We start from the raw sequence: 17,396 nt of genomic DNA on the forward strand, positions 1-17,396 counted from the left end.
CACTTTGGATAAAAGCATCTGCTAAATGTAAGTACAAATGTGTGAAGAGATCAATCAACAAAAACGTGAATGGAAGTGATTTCAGAATCAAATGAATTTCATTTGATCAAACAGCTAGAATGACATGAGATACAACCATCACTCTTTAACTATAGGCTTAAAGAAAAAAAACATCACTAATCATAAATCTTTAATGACAATGACAACAACAACAACGATTCTCTTTTTAAAAAGATTTTATTTCTCTTTGAAATGAACAAATGGGAAGTACAATGTTTTAAGAACAACACAACAATAAATATTCCTCTACTCTCCCACCTTCTGCTATAAAACCCTCCAAAGAGCCCGTCATGAATATAGAAATGAATCAGGTATTCTAATAAATGAAGAGATTTTTTTATGAAATGATTATCATTAATGTGTATTTATTTATGATTTGTTTTTCACATTGAGCTGTGTGTGAAATATTACATTCAATCTTTGTCATTTAGTGTGATTTATTCTTTCTTTACTGCAGATATCATCACATTCACCATCAGAGAAAAGATTGAAAACTGAAAACATGACAGTAGATGTCTGACTTTATTATATTAAGGCAGTTATTTCAGCTTGCTCATGTGAAAAAATCTCTCTGGTGTAAACACAGTTTGAAAAATCTGACACTTTAACACCAGCAAACCACTTTAATGAAGTTTAAACAGATGTGTTGTATATCAGCTCTACACAATGTTTTTCGATGAATCAAGAGTCACGCAACAGCCACGCTGCAGAGATTCAGTACTTCACGTCACATCTAGGTCTTAGTGTAATGAGTTCACTTTTACAAAAGAGAAAAAACAATGGCACTGGTATATTTGAAGATATGTCAGTGCAAGTTGTTTTCGGTTTGAGTCTTGGACTAGATTTAGCCCTGGGGCAGGTTGCATAAACTGCTTAGACTAGTCTTAGAACACTTTTTTCCCTCTTCTTGAAGACCTATTTAAATCAGTTATATAAAAAGGAAGCTTGGACTCATTTAAATATGAAAAGGGAGACTGATTAGCCCTAAATAATTGCTAGTCAGTGAGACGTTATGTAAGTTTATGCAGCTGGGACCTTTCCTGGAAACCGTCCCAACAAGTTTTATTTACGAATATATCACACACAAAAACCCTAACGCAATGTCTTTTCCTAGAGTATAAGAAAATAAACTTATTTTTAAAACGGTTCTCAATACATGTTTAGGCGAAACCCCTTTAATTGTCTTATTTCGCTTTTACAGTTACTTTCAAGGATCAACGTACTGGAAAACAAGAGAAAGTAGAGATTTGTTCAAACGCAGGTGAACTTTAGACTTTAGCCTGAATGAAGCAGATGTGAGGTTCAACCAACCAGTCTCTGTGTCACCACCTCACGGTACATGATGGAGATGTAAATGAAGAGGAGCAGAATGACAAAGAAATCATCCATGAAGCCCAGCAGGCCGACCACACCTTCTGGGATAAAGTCCAGCGGGGACACCAGGTAAGTCAGCGCTCCCACCAGACACAGCAGTATCCTAATGCGAAACATCCAGAAGAGGCCGCCGACGGAGAACATCTCTCTGAAAGCGTGCCGGAGCAGCGTGGGCACATCTCGCAAGCGGTCCACAAGCTACAGCCATCACACAAACACAAAGACTACATGAAATAATCAGGAGGTGGAATCAAGCAGTTTAAAGCTCATCACATGCCATCCAGTCTGTTTGCCTGGAGGTCTTCAACACGCTCGCTCATCCTAAATGTTCTCCTCCAGGAAAACAGACAAGAGTCTTGATGAATAATAGTGAACAGGAACCGTTCTCACAACACATGAATGGATGAAATAGATGAATAGACACCAGCAGAGAGTGAGGAGATGAGCTGGAAGAGGGATGCTGTAAACTCTCACAAGACTGAGCTGAGAGACCTCTGTACACTTACAAGTTTACTTTTATTTATTTTATTATTCAATCTTAAAAGATATTTATACCATGGTCTGATTGAATACTGGATTCTGATTGGCTGGAAGGTGTGCATTAAAACCCTTTAACGCACGGGTAGCTCCGGTCAAAATGTGTGGGTTGTTTGTGAACCATTTCATAACATTCAGATAAATGCTTTCATAACATAATGTTGAGAATGTTGTTGTAAGCTGGGAAAGCAGTGGCTTTGTGTGTGGCTGCACTGTGACTACAGGATCATTTTGTGTTTTTCAACAAAACATATGACAACACAACACAAGACTAAAAACTATAAATACACTTCAATCACCCAGAAGAGATTTAAAAAAAACGGTACTTAATAAGAAAATTTGATTAATACAAAGATATATGCACAGGAAAGTCACTCAGTGTCACTCACCGAGCGGGGTTGTCCAGAGAACCTGCGGTTGTAATCATTGATGTCATTGACAATCTGAGCTGCTTCCACTTGTCCGTCTTGTGTCCGAGCACTGCCGCTGGTGTCATGGAAGAGCGGGAAAAGCAGGGTCACCTGATCGACAATTAACATACGTCAAGTCACATTTAGAACACAGCCATCAGCCCCAGCACACGCTTGCTTTACCATTTGCCTGCAAATGGGGCAGTTGATCGCACCCAGCCAGGTTCCATAACGCCAGTACGCCACGATGCACGGACCTTCCGTTAAACAAAGAAACTTATCAATCATCAGACACGATCAAACTGTAAATTGACAAATATAAGGATGTACGCTCCTCACCGCAGAACAGATGACCGCAGTTAGTCTCCACGGGCAGAACGGCCTGCTGCAGACACACAGGACACGACATGTCGGAGTAGTACTGATGCCTGGACTCTGAAGCTGAGACCTACAGTAGAGGAGGAGAATAATCAGGGACATGTGCTCACCGTTCACACACACACACACAGCGATCACGAGCGCTGACCTCCACAGGTGCTTATCAACATTAACATCTCAGTCAGTGTTCATTACTGTACCTGTTCTGTTTGAAGCTGCTCTCTCACCACACGCACATGTTCCTGATTCTCCGGATGAATCCTCTGCTGCTCATTCCTGACACACACACACACACATTTACATCTAACCGTTTGCAATTCAAGGTGGACATGTTGATCAATCTCTGTGTTCTCTGCGAATTGATGAGCTACAGGAACATTCAGGAATGAGACCGTGTTGTTTGTTTTATGTGGTGTCAAATAGTGTGTTAAAGAAACACACGTGCAGCCATAAAAACACTGCCATCATTTATCCATCCCGTGTGACAAGCAATACGAACCAAATCCTTTCATTTCAAAAATGCAAAAGCACAATTAAAGTGGTTCAGTCACGTCATAGCTTTGTGTCATGATAAACAGACCCAAATGAAAGCTTCGAGCATGACTCACTGTTAGTGCAAGGAGAGACATGTCACCTTTTCTGTTTGATGAGGGACAAGATTTGGAAAAACACGGTCAGTTATTATAGTGAAGTGTGCGCTGGGTCTCTCTCTCTCTCTCTCTCACCTGCACAGCAACGTCACCAGACCAGCGAGAAACGTCACGCTCAACACCAGAACCAGCAGGACGGGGTCACTCACACCTTCAATGAGAGAGCCTTCATCTGCGAGCAAAGGGTTGGCGTCCAAACACTCGTTTCCTTCCATTACACCTGCTCATATCCACCACCTCTGACTGACACAACACAAATAACAAACCATTACAAGAATGACTTTACGTTCGCAGAACTGATCACGTTTCAGCTCACAGCTTCGTGTCAGGTCGTCTGCACTCATTGATCACGTACATAAGAAACCGCCGCAGTTTCAGGACTCAAGTGCACTTCTGGAAAGACCTCTGTCCCGTGCCGCCGTGTTGTGTGAGTGAATCACTTCCGCATTTTCTTCTGACGCAACCGCCGTCCATTTCACTGCCTGTCACATTTTGTTTTACCGTAGTGTTTCATATGTTAAAACATCACTTCTCCGTTTTATAAAATCCGTCATTCACGTAACGTTAAACGTGTTCTTATTGTGTGAACAGCCATTGGCCGTTCTGATGCTTTCGGTTGAATTCTGTCGGGCTTTAGCTGTCCTCATACTGCAGGGTGGCAGCTGAAGGACCCTTTGTGTCTGAAAAAATCTCCTCAGTGCGAAACCGGTGAATGTTTGTCTGTAAACGCCGATTTATTGATTAAAACACTCCGGTCGCCGCTTGAGTTCGACAAGATTTCACATATAACTGAACATTAGTCGGACTGTGAGCGGCGGGATCTCAGTTTAACGCCGTTTTTACTTGATGTATTAACATCCGGCGATCAAACAAACAAACAAACTGCGACGTTGAAGTCCGAATTCAATCCGAATCTGAATATGAGCGAAACTCTGGGTCGAGTTGAAGTGTGTGAAAGTCTCTTAACATGGGTGAGTTAAATGTCTTATCATCTGTGTTATTCAGGATGAACGGCCTGTTAAACTCTCTTTGTTTCAGTTATGGGTTAACTTCGTGCTGGTTATGGGATGTGCATTCAATCATATCAAGTTTTGATCATATCACGCGTTTACAAATACAGATGTAATTCCGTGCTGTGGAGCACACAAGACAGTGAAGAACACTGTAAATATCATCTGATTGCGTCACTCGTTTCACAAAAACACATTTTTAAATCAGCCTTTGAGCCAATATGAATAACATTGAATTGTTTTTGTAAACCCTTAAAGTAGTGAAGTGTAGTTATATTGTGATTAAAGTGCACATCAGCGTTTGAAGTGAAACTGATTTCAGATCAGTTGGTTTGTGCACACTGATATATGGATGCTAATGCTAATGCTAATTTCATTGTGTCTCTTCATTGATCTCATATGCTTTGGGTTTGTTGTCTTTGAAGAAACATTGATGTTCTGAAGTGATGCTGTCGTAAGTGTGTTAAAGTGAGGAACCTCAGGTGAATGAGACGGGTCCAGTCAGTTCTTGTTACTGAATCTGCTGCTTTATATCTGAGAACATGTGACTGCACGTCATCATCGGCCGTCTGACTGGACATCCAATCCAAGCTTTTGTCAGTCATACATTGAGCAGTGAAGATTGAGTGTTGGTGTGGGTGACAGGGGTCTGGTTAACACCACACTCTCTCTTGTGATTGGACAAAACAAGGGCAGTGCTGCAGTGTGTCTTTTCTGAAACATGAAACTGTAACAGCTGTGTGATTTAGTTTGATGTTGTTGATGCAGTGAAATCTCTTATTGTGACGTCACTGACCCCATCTGATTCATATCTAGTTGTCCTTTAAGGTGCTGAATAATTATTCCAGTGTGAGATCTGATCGGCGTCTAATGCTTGACAATGCACATGTGGAACTGTCGATCAGTCATCAGCTTTACTATATCCATCCATCCATCCATCCATTTTCTTCCGCTTATCCGGGGCCGGGTCGCGGGGGCAGCAGTCTAAGCAGAGTTGCCCAGACATCCCTCACCCTAGACACTTCCTCTAGCTCTTCCGGGGGGACACCGAGGCGTTCCCAGGCCAGCCGGGAGACATAGTCCCACCAGCGTGTCCTAGGTCTTCCCCGGGGTCTCCTCCCGGTCGGACGGGCCCGGAACACCTTCCGGGGAAGGCATCCAGGAGGCATCCAGAACAGATGCCCAAGCCACCTCAGCTGACCCCACTCGATGCGGCTCTACTCCGAGCTCCTCCCGGGTGACCGAGCTTCTCACCCTATCTCTAAGGGATCGCCCAGCCACCCTGCGGAGGAAGCTCATTTCAGCCGCCTGTATCCGGGATCTTGTCCTTTCGGTCATGACCCAAAGCTTTACTATAGTATATATTTATTTTTCACACGCTGGCGTCTTACGTTCCACACATGATCCTGTGATGTCATGTAAAGAAGTTTCTCTGTTATGAAAGATGTCTGTTGGTGTGGCTTCCTGTCATTCTGTATTGACTGTTAGGTGACCTGTGCTGGTTGTGAGCTCATGTGTGGCGTTTTCACTGGGATTTTAACTTCCAGATCTTCCTATTTACTATAAACTTGAGAAGCTGCAGAAGAGCGAGATTTACATGCAGGTGTATTTTGATGGAAGAACAGATGATGTGTTATTATGTGTTATCTGTTCACTGATATACTGTCAACTTAAATGTGTCACAGCATTCTTTCTAAGAGCGAGAAGAGGTTGGTTTTGTTGTAAAAGTCATTTGATGATGTTGTCTTTAGATATCCTCACATGTGTCGGCCACACGTGCTCAGTTTAAGTCAGGCCGATGGCTCTCGTGGAACATAACTGGCTGTTTACACTGTTTACTGTTCACACTCAATGAGGTCATTTTTTTGTTGTTGAATAAAATAAACATAGATTTGTTTGATGTATTGTTTAATTTGGTTGTATTGCCTTTTTGCAATATGACCTTTTCTTTTTCTTATACACGCAACATGTATTTTCTTTTTCCACCTTCAGTGTAATCCTTTTTCTCATTATTAATATTTTCCTAAAATGTTATGGGAATGTATTAATGCTCTATATTTGTATGCTCCTTTGCTTTGGCAATGTTATAAACAGTAAAGGTATATCTGATGTCTCCATAACAACGGCAGCATTTTTCCTCTGAACAGCATTTAAAGGGCAAAAATAAACCTGATATGGTCACATGATAGAGACGTTTTTGTTCAGTTTTCATTGTTTTGACACAAACCCTAACCCTTTTAGCACTCAACACTAGCTGATGTTTGTTGTGTTGCAGATTCAGACGTTTGGTGTGGAGGCTCCATGTTCATCAGTAGATGATCTGACCAGTGGAATGGCCATGGCACAAGTTCTACAGAAGATGTGAGTCGTGTGTGATGACGGTTCACTTTAATGATGTACATTTTCCATTCAATGATTGAATTTGATCTTTATTTAAAGCTGTAATGTGGAGGTTTTGCTTCTTTTTATCGGCATCTCTCTCTATTGAAACTGTATTTTTGTGTATACACGGTTTGTGTATTGGCACTACTGCTCTGTGCGGATGAATCTGAATCACATGAATCTGTCGCCGCACCAGAGTGGATTTATCACTGTGACAGCAAGAAGTCACAGGAACTGCTGTAAACTCAAATTTCCTGCAATAATCGACAGAAATGATAACTCATTATTATTATAAGCTTGCTGTTTTGCATCAGAGAATGATAAGACAATAGTTTTATAAACAATCTATTTATGTTTTTTCTCAATTATTGATTTAAAAAAAGGGGTGGGGTCCAGAGAGTGGTCTGGTTTATAGTTATAGGTGTTGTGGTTAATCAGCACTGATGTGTGTTTTGTGTGTCTCAGTGATGCTATGTACTTCACTGATGCTTGGATCACTCGAATTAAAGCTGAAGTTGGGGACAACTGGAGATTAAAGGTATAGATCCATTCTGAAATTCAAATTTCAAACTAAATGTTGTGTATCACTTTTCCTAATAATGAGTGTCACAGTGGCATGTTCCAGTCTTTATTACATTTCACACTTACACCGCCGTCTTTTATTCAGGTCAGCAATTTAAAGAAAATATTGAAAGGTATTCTGGATTACAACCATGAGGTGAGACACGTCTGATACTGTTATGTATTAGACCGAAATGATTGAAGGAGTTAAATATGTGGTTGGTGGACACTGCAGGTGTTGGGTCAGCAGATGAATGACTTCACTCTTCCAGACATCGGTCTCATTGGAGAACACTCAGATGCCGCTGAACTGGGTCGAATGTTGCAGCTCATTTTAGGCTGTGCTGTGAACTGTGAACAGAAACAGGGTAAGTCAGCGTCTGTCTGAATTCACCTTGACGTAAAAACAGTGTTATTATATTTTAACCTTGCTTTTAGTAGAATGGATTAGTGTTAGGGTCACAAACAGCTTTTCAAATGACTCCAGTCACGTGGAGAGAAAACCTTTTATATTTGAGGCTGTTTAGGAAAATATTGTTCCTCTAATAAGTCAATAAATATGATCATTCAAAGAATTATAAACATTAACAGTTGAATCTGTTTTCATTGATGTTAGATGTCATTTCCATGACTGAGGCCTTTATGACCTTCTGCATGATTGAAGGTTTGTTTATTCCAGAAGTGTGTGTTTGTGTTTTTTAGAATATATCCAGACCATAATGATGATGGAGGAATCCGTCCAGCACGTTGTCATGACCGCCATCCAGGAGGTCAGCAGCTCATATCTCTCTCTCTCTTTGTTGTGTGACTGTGATTATGTCTGTCATTAATGTGTATTCTCTGTTACACACACACACACAGTTGATGAGTAAAGAGACGCCCGTGTCCGCAGGCAGTGATTCTTACATAGATCTGGAAAGACAGGTGAGGTTTTTACTCGCTCTATCACTGGATGATGTGATCACATGTAACACACTGTAAAGAGTCTTTCTGTTTGTTTGTTCAGTTGAAGAAGTCTGCCGAGGATCTGAATGACGCTTTAGCCACTAAAGAAGAAATCGCTCAGCGCTGTCATGAACTGGACATGCAGGTGTTTATCTGCTCACTCACTCACTCACTCACTCACTGTGTGTCTGTTCTACAACTTCACTAACCATCACAAGTCTGTACTGATTCCCATCATCATGAAATGTTTCATGAGCACAAATCATTGGTCTCACTGTTTTCTTTTATAAATGTTTCTTAGATGTTTATTTTAGTATAATATATATAAGCTGTGCTCTTCAAAGCCAGGGTTGTGTTCAATGCGAGGTGTGGTTGTGGATTCTTTCCTTTGTTATTCCCTAGTAACTTCTCATCCTCTTGCTTTTGAAGGCATACCTCATCCAAGAGCAACGAGATAGACTGAGGTTAGAATTAATTGAACTAGAGGAGAGGGTAAATCTCTTTCATTTCTTCTTCTGTTTCTCATCTGCTTTATAACACCCCAGAGTGACGTACACACATGCTGTGTGTGTGTGTGGGTGCGTGCGTGCGCTGACACCCCACAGACTAAACTTAATCTCTCTTGCCCAATGGTTCCCATGGCAACAGCCCTGCTCAACCCATACGTCTTTGCAGCAGCATGAGATGCCATCATGGGAAAGACAAGTGATCTGCAGATCTTTAGCAGGCCATAGTGCTTCACTTGACAGATCCGAGATCAGTTTGAGTGCTGTAGTGCTGTCATATGCAAGAATATTCTGCTCCTCTCTTCTCTCATATATGTGTATTTTAGCACGTGACGGCTGCTTGGCTTGAGTTCACAGTCTGTGTGAGTGTGTGTCAGTCTGTCATCTGCCATCATTTAGACACGAAATTCAGCAGCTGAAATTTTGATGTGAAGAGTCTGAGCGGCTGAAGTCTGATCACTCCGGTCTGATGTGAAGAGTCTGAGCGGCTGAAGTCTGATCACTTCGGTCTGATGTGAAGAGTCTGAGCGGCTGAAGTCTGATCACTTCGGTCTGATGTGAAGAGTCTGAGCGGCTGAAGTCTGATCACTTCGGTCTGATGTGAAGAGTCTGAGCGGCTGAAGTCTGATCACTTCGGTCTGTTGTGAAGAGTCTGAGCGGCTGAAGTCTGATCACTTCGGTCTGATGTGAAGAGTCTGAGCGGCTGAAGTCTGATCACTTCGGTCTGATGTGAAGAGTCTGAGCGGCTGAAGTCTGATCACTTCGGTCCGATGTGAAGAGTCTGAGCGGCTGAAGTCTGATCACTTCGGTCTGATGTGAAGAGTCTGAGCGGCTGAAGTCTGATCACTTCGGTCTGATGTGAAGAGTCTGAGCGGCTGAAGTCTGATCACTTCGGTCTGATGTGAAGAGTCTGAGCGGCTGAAGTCTGATCACTTCGGTCCGATGTGAAGAGTCTGAGCGGCTGAAGTCTGATCACTTCGGTCCGATGTGAAGAGTCTGAGCGGCTGAAGTCTGATCACTTCGGTCTGATGTGAAGAGTCTGAGCGGCTGAAGTCTGATCACTTCGGTCTGATGTGAAGAGTCTGAGCGGCTGAAGTCTGATCACTTCGGTCCGATGTGAAGAGTCTGAGCGGCTGAAGTCTGATCACTTCGGTCCGATGTGAAGAGTCTGAGCGGCTGAAGTCTGATGTGAAGAGTCTGAGCGGCTGAAGTCTGATCACTTCGGTCTGATGTGAAGAGTCTGAGCGGCTGAAGTCTGATGTGAAGAGTCTGAGCGGCTGAAGTCTGATCACTTCGGTCTGATGTGAAGAGTCTGAGCGGCTGAAGTCTGATCACTTCGGTCTGATGTGAAGAGTCTGAGCGGCTGAAGTCTGATGTGAAGAGTCTGAGCGGCTGAAGTCTGATCACTTCGGTCTGATGTGAAGAGTCTGAGCGGCTGAAGTCTGATCACTTCGGTCTGATGTGAAGAGTCTGAGCGGCTGAAGTCTGATGTGAAGAGTCTGAGCGGCTGAAGTCTGATCACTTCGGTCTGATGTGAAGAGTCTGAGCGGCTGAAGTCTGATCACTTCGGTCCGATGTGAAGAGTCTGAGCGGCTGAAATCTGATCACTTCGGTCCGATATGAAGAGTCTGAGCGGCTGAAGTCTGATCACTTCGGTCCGATGTGAAGAGTCTGAGCGGCTGAAGTCTCCATACAGACACATATATTACAAATTCAAGGTTTTGTAGAAATGATTTAGAGTTAATAATTTCAGTATTTGATGTTCAGTCAGCAGGACACATGTCTGATCTCTCTGTCAAATATGATACGCTCTGTCATATGTTAGATAAAAGAGCTTCTCTTGTTAACACCTCCGTGTGTTTGTGTGCAGGTGGCGGCTCTTCAGGAGGAGAAGAGCAGTCTGCTGGCTGAGAATCAGGTTTTAATGGAGAGACTCAACCAATCCGACTCCATGGAGGATCTGAACAGTCCGGCCGGCCGCAGGCACCTGCAGCTGCAGACACAACTCGAGCAGCTGCAGGAAGAGACCTTCAGGTGAGATGACATCACGCTCACACCCACCTCATGCACAGGAAAACTAGAGGAGGACATGCTTGAAATAGATTAAACCGCTGTGTCCTCACAGATATACTGAGCTGTCTGTGTCCACACTGAAAGGGATATTTAGTGGTCACGTACAGCTAGTGAACTTTTGAACCAATGAGAGTTCATGATGGGCGGGGCTACAGAAATTAAACCAGCCGTGTGTAAATGAGCTTTGAATGAAGAGTTTTTGAATGAAAACACCACACAATCAAACAGGAACACGTCCAGGTCAATCCAACACTAGAGGTGAAGTGTAGGGGCAGTGATTCTCTGGGTGCGTTTGAGACTGTAGGCAGATGATGATGTACTGTGATTCTTATAACAGGATGTGGAGCAGTGTGGATTGTTCTCAGGTGAGCTGGGACTGTTACTTACTGCCCGCTCAACTGCCCCAGTGGAGGTAACAGCACAGGGTGCGAGGGGTCACGGGGGTCTTTAGAGCACTCAAACCCTCACTGGGGCACCTTTAGATACTCACAGTATACACTCATAACGTTCTCCACATTATCATGTAGATTATTATTGTTATGAAGTCAAGAGCGTGTGACCGTATTGCTTACATGTTCTCAACAGTCACCCCAACTGCGTTTCATGTCATGTGACTCTTACCATCTGACAGATGAGGATGAGGGTGTGTGATCATCTGTCTGATTTGAGTTGAAGTGTCAGAGGAGATACTGAGAACATTTAAAGGTCGACGTGTGTTTTCTCTTGCTCACAGACAGACCTGACACTTACACACCTGAATGAAAACACCAGGAGTGTTTATAGTCCTGACTGACCGTGGATTCATTTTTTGCATATATTTGACCCGAATGTGTTCTTTAAGATTCACTCAGTTAAAGAAACATTGAGACTTCAGTTTCAGTGAAATGTTTCATATGTTCTGAACATCTTTTCCTCAGATGTCACCTGTCTGTCTCTGTGTGTTTCAGACTGGAAGCGGCTAAAGATGATTACCGTATTCGATGTGAGGAGCTGGAGAAGGAGTTAGTGGAGGTCAGGGGTCAAAACGAGGACTTGACCTCTCTGGCCGAGGAGGCACAGTCACTGAAAGATGAGATCGATGTTCTCAGGTGAGATACAGACAGAAGGTCAGAGGTCAAGCTTCTGGATAAACTCTAAACTCTGTGTTTGTGTGTGTGTCAGGCACTCGTCTGATAAGGTGTCGAAGCTGGAGGCTCAGGTGGAGGCGTATAAGAAGAAGCTGGAGGATCTTGGAGACCTGAGGCGTCAGGTGAAGCTCTTAGAGGAGAAGAACACCAGCTACATGCAGAACACAGTCACTCTGGAGGAAGATCTGCGTAAAGCCAACGCCACACGAGGACAACTGGAAACCTACAAGAGACAGGTGTGTGATGAAGAAACTTCTTGTTTTACTGAGGTCATGTTAAAAATAAAAGTTTAGCTATATATACTGTTGCAAGCATCAGTTCTGCACTGGCTATATAGGCTTTGTAAAAAAAGAACGACCTGCACTGAGCCAACATCTGAGGACTCTAGACCACTTAATAATGGACCTCACAAACAAAAACTGAGAGTTTTGATTTAGACCAATCAGAGAAGGCTGTGGCATATAAAGCACTGCCCATTTTCAAGAACTCATTCCGCAGTGGTGTCGCCAGGGAGTGACATTGTGACGTGTGATTTGTTTTCAGGTGGTGGAACTTCAGAACAAACTCTCTGAGGAGTCCAAAAAAGCAGATAAGATAGAGTTTGAGTATAAGCGTGTGAAGGAGAAAGTCGACTCTCTTCAGAAGGATAAAGATGTAAGACATCTTTATTATGTGATGAATGACAGTTTTCTCACTTTTACACACGGTGGGTTCATCTTTGTTAAGATGTTTTGTGTCCTCTTCCTCCTCTCATTCTGTGTGTGTAGAGAATGAGAACTGAGAGAGATTCTCTGAAGGAGACGATTGAAGAACTGAAGTGTGTGAAAGCTCAGGAGTCTCAGCTCACATCAGGTGACACATTCACTCATTTAGACCTACATCAAATATTAAACAATGATGAGCAGTTTGTTACACTGATTTACATTTCATCTTTGAGGCCTTCATCGCGTTTGATTCAATACACAAAAATAATAATAATACATAGAAAACAAACTCTGAACAGTTAGGTTTGGCGGATGATACTGTGTGTGTCTGATCAAAAGTGTTTTTCGTCAGGTTTGGTGCCACTCGGAAGTAACGAGCCGTCCGATTCGCTGGCTGCAGAAATTGTTACACCAGAGATTCGGTAGGTGACCGACACACAGTGACAGTTCTAAAACAGACTCGTGCAGGCAACACTACTACATTTAACATTACTGTGTGACTTCACCCAGTCCTCCCACTGTAAGCTAAATATCGAAGTTTCTCTCAGAGCTGTAATGCATCTGATTCAGTTTCATGTTTTGATATTCACAAACGGCGGATCTCCTTTCACAACGCTTTCAACATTCACTCAAGAGCTTTATAATGTATAGACAGATTCACTCATGGTTAACGCTTATAATCTCTCTCACAGACTTTAAATGACATGAGCAGCTGATGCTAAAACAATTGAAATGACTTCGCATCATTACATTCAGGCTCGTAGTTTTGTTGTATTCATTCCTTTGCTTAGTCCTCGTGTTGATATATATTGAATATCATTGTATTTTCTGCGCGTCTTTATGAAGCTACTACGTGTTTTCAGAGGGATGATAAAACAGGGGGAAAGGAGAATGCATGACCAGCTGACACACTGAATAAACCTGAATGACCCGCTCAATAAAGTGTGTATGTGTGTGACATCAAGCTGAATGTCTGGTGTTTAGGTGTGTGATCAAATTTCCTGTAGCTCAGTGGTTAGAGCAGGCGCTAGCAACGCTAAGGTTGTGTGTTCGATCCCAGGGATGGCACATACTTAGAAACACATGTATAGAATAATGCAGTGTAAGTCACTTTGGATAAATGTAAATGATTATATTGTGTTGTTGTTGTCAGGGAGCGTCTGATTCGACTGCAGCATGAGAATAAGATGTTGAAGTTGGCTCAGGAGGGATCAGATAATGAACAGATCGCTCTGCTCACCAGCTTACTGGAGGACGCCAACAGCAGAAAGAATGAACTCGAGACAGAGAGCAGGTCACTACAACACACACACACACACACACACACACTGTGACACACTTTAACTTATGCGTGTGTTTGTGTGTATCATCAGACTAGGGAATCAGAGGTTACTGGAGCGTCAGTCTCAGGTGGAGGAACTGCAAAAGTCTCTTCAGGAACACGGATCTAAATCAGATGATGTGAGTGAGGGGGGGTTACATGTGTGATGTGATGTGGATCTCACCTGTACTAACATTCTGCTGTGTGTGTGTGCACATGTTTACTAATGCGATGTCACTCATGTTGTAGCTTGATCCTGGCATGCCATTGGTCGTCCTGTCAGTTCTGTGTGGAGGGTGATGACATCATCAGAAGCGTGTGTGTGTGTGTGTGTGTGTCCATTACCATCTCACTTCATACACTGATACCACTTGATGCGTCTCATCTTTTCTGTTTGCTCTCTCTCTCCCTGTGTGCTTTGCCTCTGTGAGCTCTCTTCGTCATTTCTCTCTAAAAGTACTGTTGCATGATGGGTGATATTTGATGGTCAGATAGCTCCTACATGATTCCTGACTGCAGCGTTCACTCTCTTTGCTGCTCATCATCGCTCTGACGTGTCCTTCACTGCATTATATGAATGTCTTATGGGAAGGGGTCTGATGTATGCTATTTGTAAATGCGATGAGATGTGAGGATGTGATGTCATCGGTGATGGTTATAATCTGCTGGGACGTCACATCCCTGTAAACACAAATCTCTTTCTCACTGCTGCTTTACACTTCCTTCAGTGATTGTTCAGTGTCAGAACGGACTTGAATGCATCAGTTTGTGTGACTTCTTCTGTTTTCTCTCTCTTCAGTCTGCTGTCATGAAGAGGAAATGTCAGGAACATCTGTGAGTATCATACATCATTCCAAGCATGTACTGCTGATGATGTCATCATGTCAGAGGTCACACAGTGAATGTGCTGTTTGCCTTTGCTCTTTAGAGAGAAGTTAAGAGATGCCACTAATGAACTACAGAAGAAGAGTTGTGTGATTGAAGATCTGGAGAGCAGAATGTTTTCCAGCGGTGAGACTCGTCTGTGTGAAATAACTGCAGTTTGTGTGTGTGTGTTCAGACGCTAATGCTAATGATGATCCTCTCTTGATCATTTCAGCTCAGAATATTGAAGAACTGGAGGAAGCGCTGAAGAAGAAAGATGAAGATATGAAACAGATGGAGGAAAGATACAAGAAATACCTTGAGAAAGCCAAAAGTGTGCGTATTACATTACACACCGTTCCTTGTGTGTGTGTTTGTTTTGGGTGTGTGTAATATGTATTTGGTGTGCAGGTAATTCGGACTCTGGATCCCAAACAAAATCAAGGTTCTGCTCCTGAAGTTCAAGCCCTGAAGAATCAACTGCAGGAGAGAGAGAGAATGATGCACTCTCTAGAGGTGACACAAATACTTACAATGAACACACAAACACTGTTACTGTACGGGACTGAAGTGTGCCTGTGTTTGTGCAGAAGGAGTACGACAAGACAAAGTCTCAGCGAGATCAGGAGGAGAAACTCATTGTGTCTGCCTGGTACAATATGGTGCGTATAAAAACAAGTTCAGTTCAGCTGAGAGACACTCAGAATCACGTGACCACATCCGATAAACGCTACTCACCTGTCATTCAATCAATTACACTGTCAAGATCGTGTCTCTGTTAGGTCAAGAGAGTGTGTTGTGTATTTATGTCTGATGTTGTGTTGTTGTTTCAGGGAATTGCTCTGCAGAAGAAAGCGGCTGAGGATCGATTGGCCAGCACGGGATCGGGTCAGTCTTTCCTGGCCCGACAGAGACAAGCCACGAGCACCCGCCGGGCGTATCCCGGCCATGTGCAGCCCACCGCAGCCAGGTAGAACGTCCTGCTCTGCCTGTCGCCATGGCTACCGTCACCACAGCATCACTGTAGCCAGTCAGGACACCTGTTTGCACCCAAACTCCTTCCTCCTCCGACTCATTGTCTGAACTGATGTGTGGTATCTGACAGAGCTGCTCTGTGTTCACACTCCTGTGTGCTTTCACTCATTTTCTCTGTTTTCAAGACGAGATGCTGCTCCGCTCAACGTTAATCCTGTTTATATGTATCAATATAACAGACAAAAGTGAAGACGTTTCCAAAGCCAAGCGGCATGATGCACACTCTTCTGTTCATATTCTCTATTCTACAGATGCATGAACCGCAGGAGAAACATCAGAATGTTTGGCAGACAAAAGTTCAATCTGCGTTTTATTTAGTTTTTGCAGATTATGTTCATTTGAACTGAAGTGTAGTTTTGGAGGATATTTTAGTGTCAGTTTAAACTGTTGAGCATCTCTGCTTAAAACTCTTCTGGACATCTTAAAGATTTACTGTTATCTTGCACAGCTGAATTTTTCATCATCTTTCTCACGTCTCTTTTTTTATTTGACCAGTCATTAAAGCAGTGGGTTACAGCTTTAACAGTCATTAAACCCCCTCAGCTGTTATAAAACACACTGGGATTATTCCATATGCGTAGCAAGGTTTCATAAAATAAAGTAGATGAAGTGATTTAGGCTATGTAATGCGGTCAGACATTATAAATATGGGTATTTTATAACGGATTAGAACTCGGCTCAACCAATTAGAATCGAGGGCAAGAACTGACCGTTTTATAATAAGAGGTTTGATTCTATGCATTGGAAGAGTTTGTGTCAAATCTTTGATAAACATGATTGTTAGACATGAGTTTGTAGATGGTCATTGTTTGTTTTCAATCACTGTGCCTTAATTTTACACACAGCACACATTCTCATGATGAATCCACATCTCTGATGTCATCATGGCTGTCATTCAGACACATTTATTAAAAACATGAAAACTGAAGACTTTGGCCTCTCGTTATGAATTAGCTTTTTTTAGTAGATGAATTTTCGCTGAAAACAAAAACATGTTATTGTTATCACCACATTACAGCCCTACAAAAACATTTGTACATTCTGAATGTGGAGTAACTAACAGTGAAATGCGTTTGACTAACAGATGTCCATCTCCTCTTTTCCAGTGATGTTAAAGCATGACCAGCAGGGGGCGGGGCTGCATGACTTTTCATTTAACTCATCGATACCCACTAACACATCATGAACTTCTAACCGCTGAAGCTGTGTGCTGTTTGTGCTCCTAACACACCTCTGTGGTCACATGACGGGTCAGTGAGGTGTCAATCATTCTGTCATGTTTGTTGTCTTTAAAACTGACCTGTGATCGGTGTCAGAACCTGAGTGTTACACTGCTACAGAACGATGATGTTTTTATTCCGCATTTGTGTTTCATTATTTTATAATTTGTGTGGAATTGTGTGACAGTATTTGATCTGGAGTTACTGACAGAATATTAAATCACTGTGCCTTCACTCAT

The 17,396-nt window shown here is 42.7% G+C and overlaps 2 protein-coding genes across 4 annotated transcripts; one reads left to right on the forward strand and one right to left on the reverse strand.

Moving 5' to 3' along the window:
- Positions 1–228: 228 nt before the first annotated feature.
- On the reverse strand, positions 229–4,100 carry rnf170 (ring finger protein 170). Of its 2 annotated transcripts, none has more exons than XM_079447834.1 (7): positions 3,765–4,100; positions 3,485–3,652; positions 2,960–3,035; positions 2,721–2,829; positions 2,565–2,638; positions 2,361–2,492; positions 229–1,632 (listed from the first exon to the last, which is right to left on the reverse strand). In XM_079447834.1, exons 2-7 carry the CDS (start codon positions 3,622–3,624, stop codon positions 1,363–1,365), a joined length of 801 nt encoding a protein of 266 aa, XP_079303960.1. In that variant the 5' UTR covers positions 3,625–3,652; positions 3,765–4,100; the 3' UTR covers positions 229–1,362. The 2 variants fall into 2 exon arrangements, with proteins under 2 accessions (XP_079303960.1, XP_079303961.1); XM_079447835.1 differs by having other exon boundaries at positions 3,726–3,838.
- hook3 (hook microtubule-tethering protein 3) lies at positions 4,055–17,396 on the forward strand. Of its 2 annotated transcripts, XM_079447814.1 has the most exons (23): positions 4,055–4,380; positions 6,695–6,780; positions 7,267–7,339; positions 7,469–7,519; positions 7,598–7,730; positions 8,065–8,132; positions 8,224–8,286; positions 8,369–8,452; positions 10,684–10,847; positions 11,834–11,974; positions 12,048–12,249; positions 12,557–12,667; positions 12,781–12,865; positions 13,070–13,139; positions 13,871–14,011; positions 14,091–14,178; positions 14,838–14,872; positions 14,967–15,049; positions 15,138–15,238; positions 15,314–15,418; positions 15,493–15,564; positions 15,736–15,872; positions 17,044–17,396. In XM_079447814.1, the coding sequence occupies exons 1-23, from the start codon at positions 4,330–4,332 to the stop codon at positions 17,057–17,059; spliced, it is 2,160 nt and encodes a 719-aa protein (XP_079303940.1). In that variant the 5' UTR covers positions 4,055–4,329; the 3' UTR covers positions 17,060–17,396. The 2 variants fall into 2 exon arrangements, with proteins under 2 accessions (XP_079303940.1, XP_079303941.1); XM_079447815.1 differs by lacking the exon at positions 17,044–17,396 and having other exon boundaries at positions 15,736–16,863.

The sequence above is a fragment of the Barbatula barbatula genome, assembly GCF_947034865.1.
Source record: "Barbatula barbatula genome assembly, chromosome: 2".
In the NCBI taxonomy this organism is placed as follows: domain Eukaryota; kingdom Metazoa; phylum Chordata; class Actinopteri; order Cypriniformes; family Nemacheilidae; genus Barbatula; species Barbatula barbatula.

Bases quoted from the DNA above. Each gene is read 5' to 3' on its own strand.
- rnf170 (XM_079447834.1), bottom strand. From the start codon at position 3,624: ATGGAAGGAAACGAGTGTTTGGACGCCAACCCTTTGCTCGCAGATGAA. The intron at 3,036-3,484 runs GTGAGAGAGAGA...TGTGTGTGTCAG, and splicing joins CTGGTGACGTTGCTGTGCAG to GAATGAGCAGCAGAGGATTC. The intron at 2,830-2,959 runs GTACAGTAATGA...CCTCTACTGTAG, and splicing joins AGCAGCTTCAAACAGAACAG to GTCTCAGCTTCAGAGTCCAG.
- hook3 (XM_079447814.1), top strand. From the start codon at position 4,330: ATGAGCGAAACTCTGGGTCGAGTTGAAGTGTGTGAAAGTCTCTTAACA. The intron at 7,520-7,597 runs GTGAGACACGTC...TGGACACTGCAG, and splicing joins TTCTGGATTACAACCATGAG to GTGTTGGGTCAGCAGATGAA. The intron at 8,133-8,223 runs GTCAGCAGCTCA...ACACACACACAG, and splicing joins TCATGACCGCCATCCAGGAG to TTGATGAGTAAAGAGACGCC.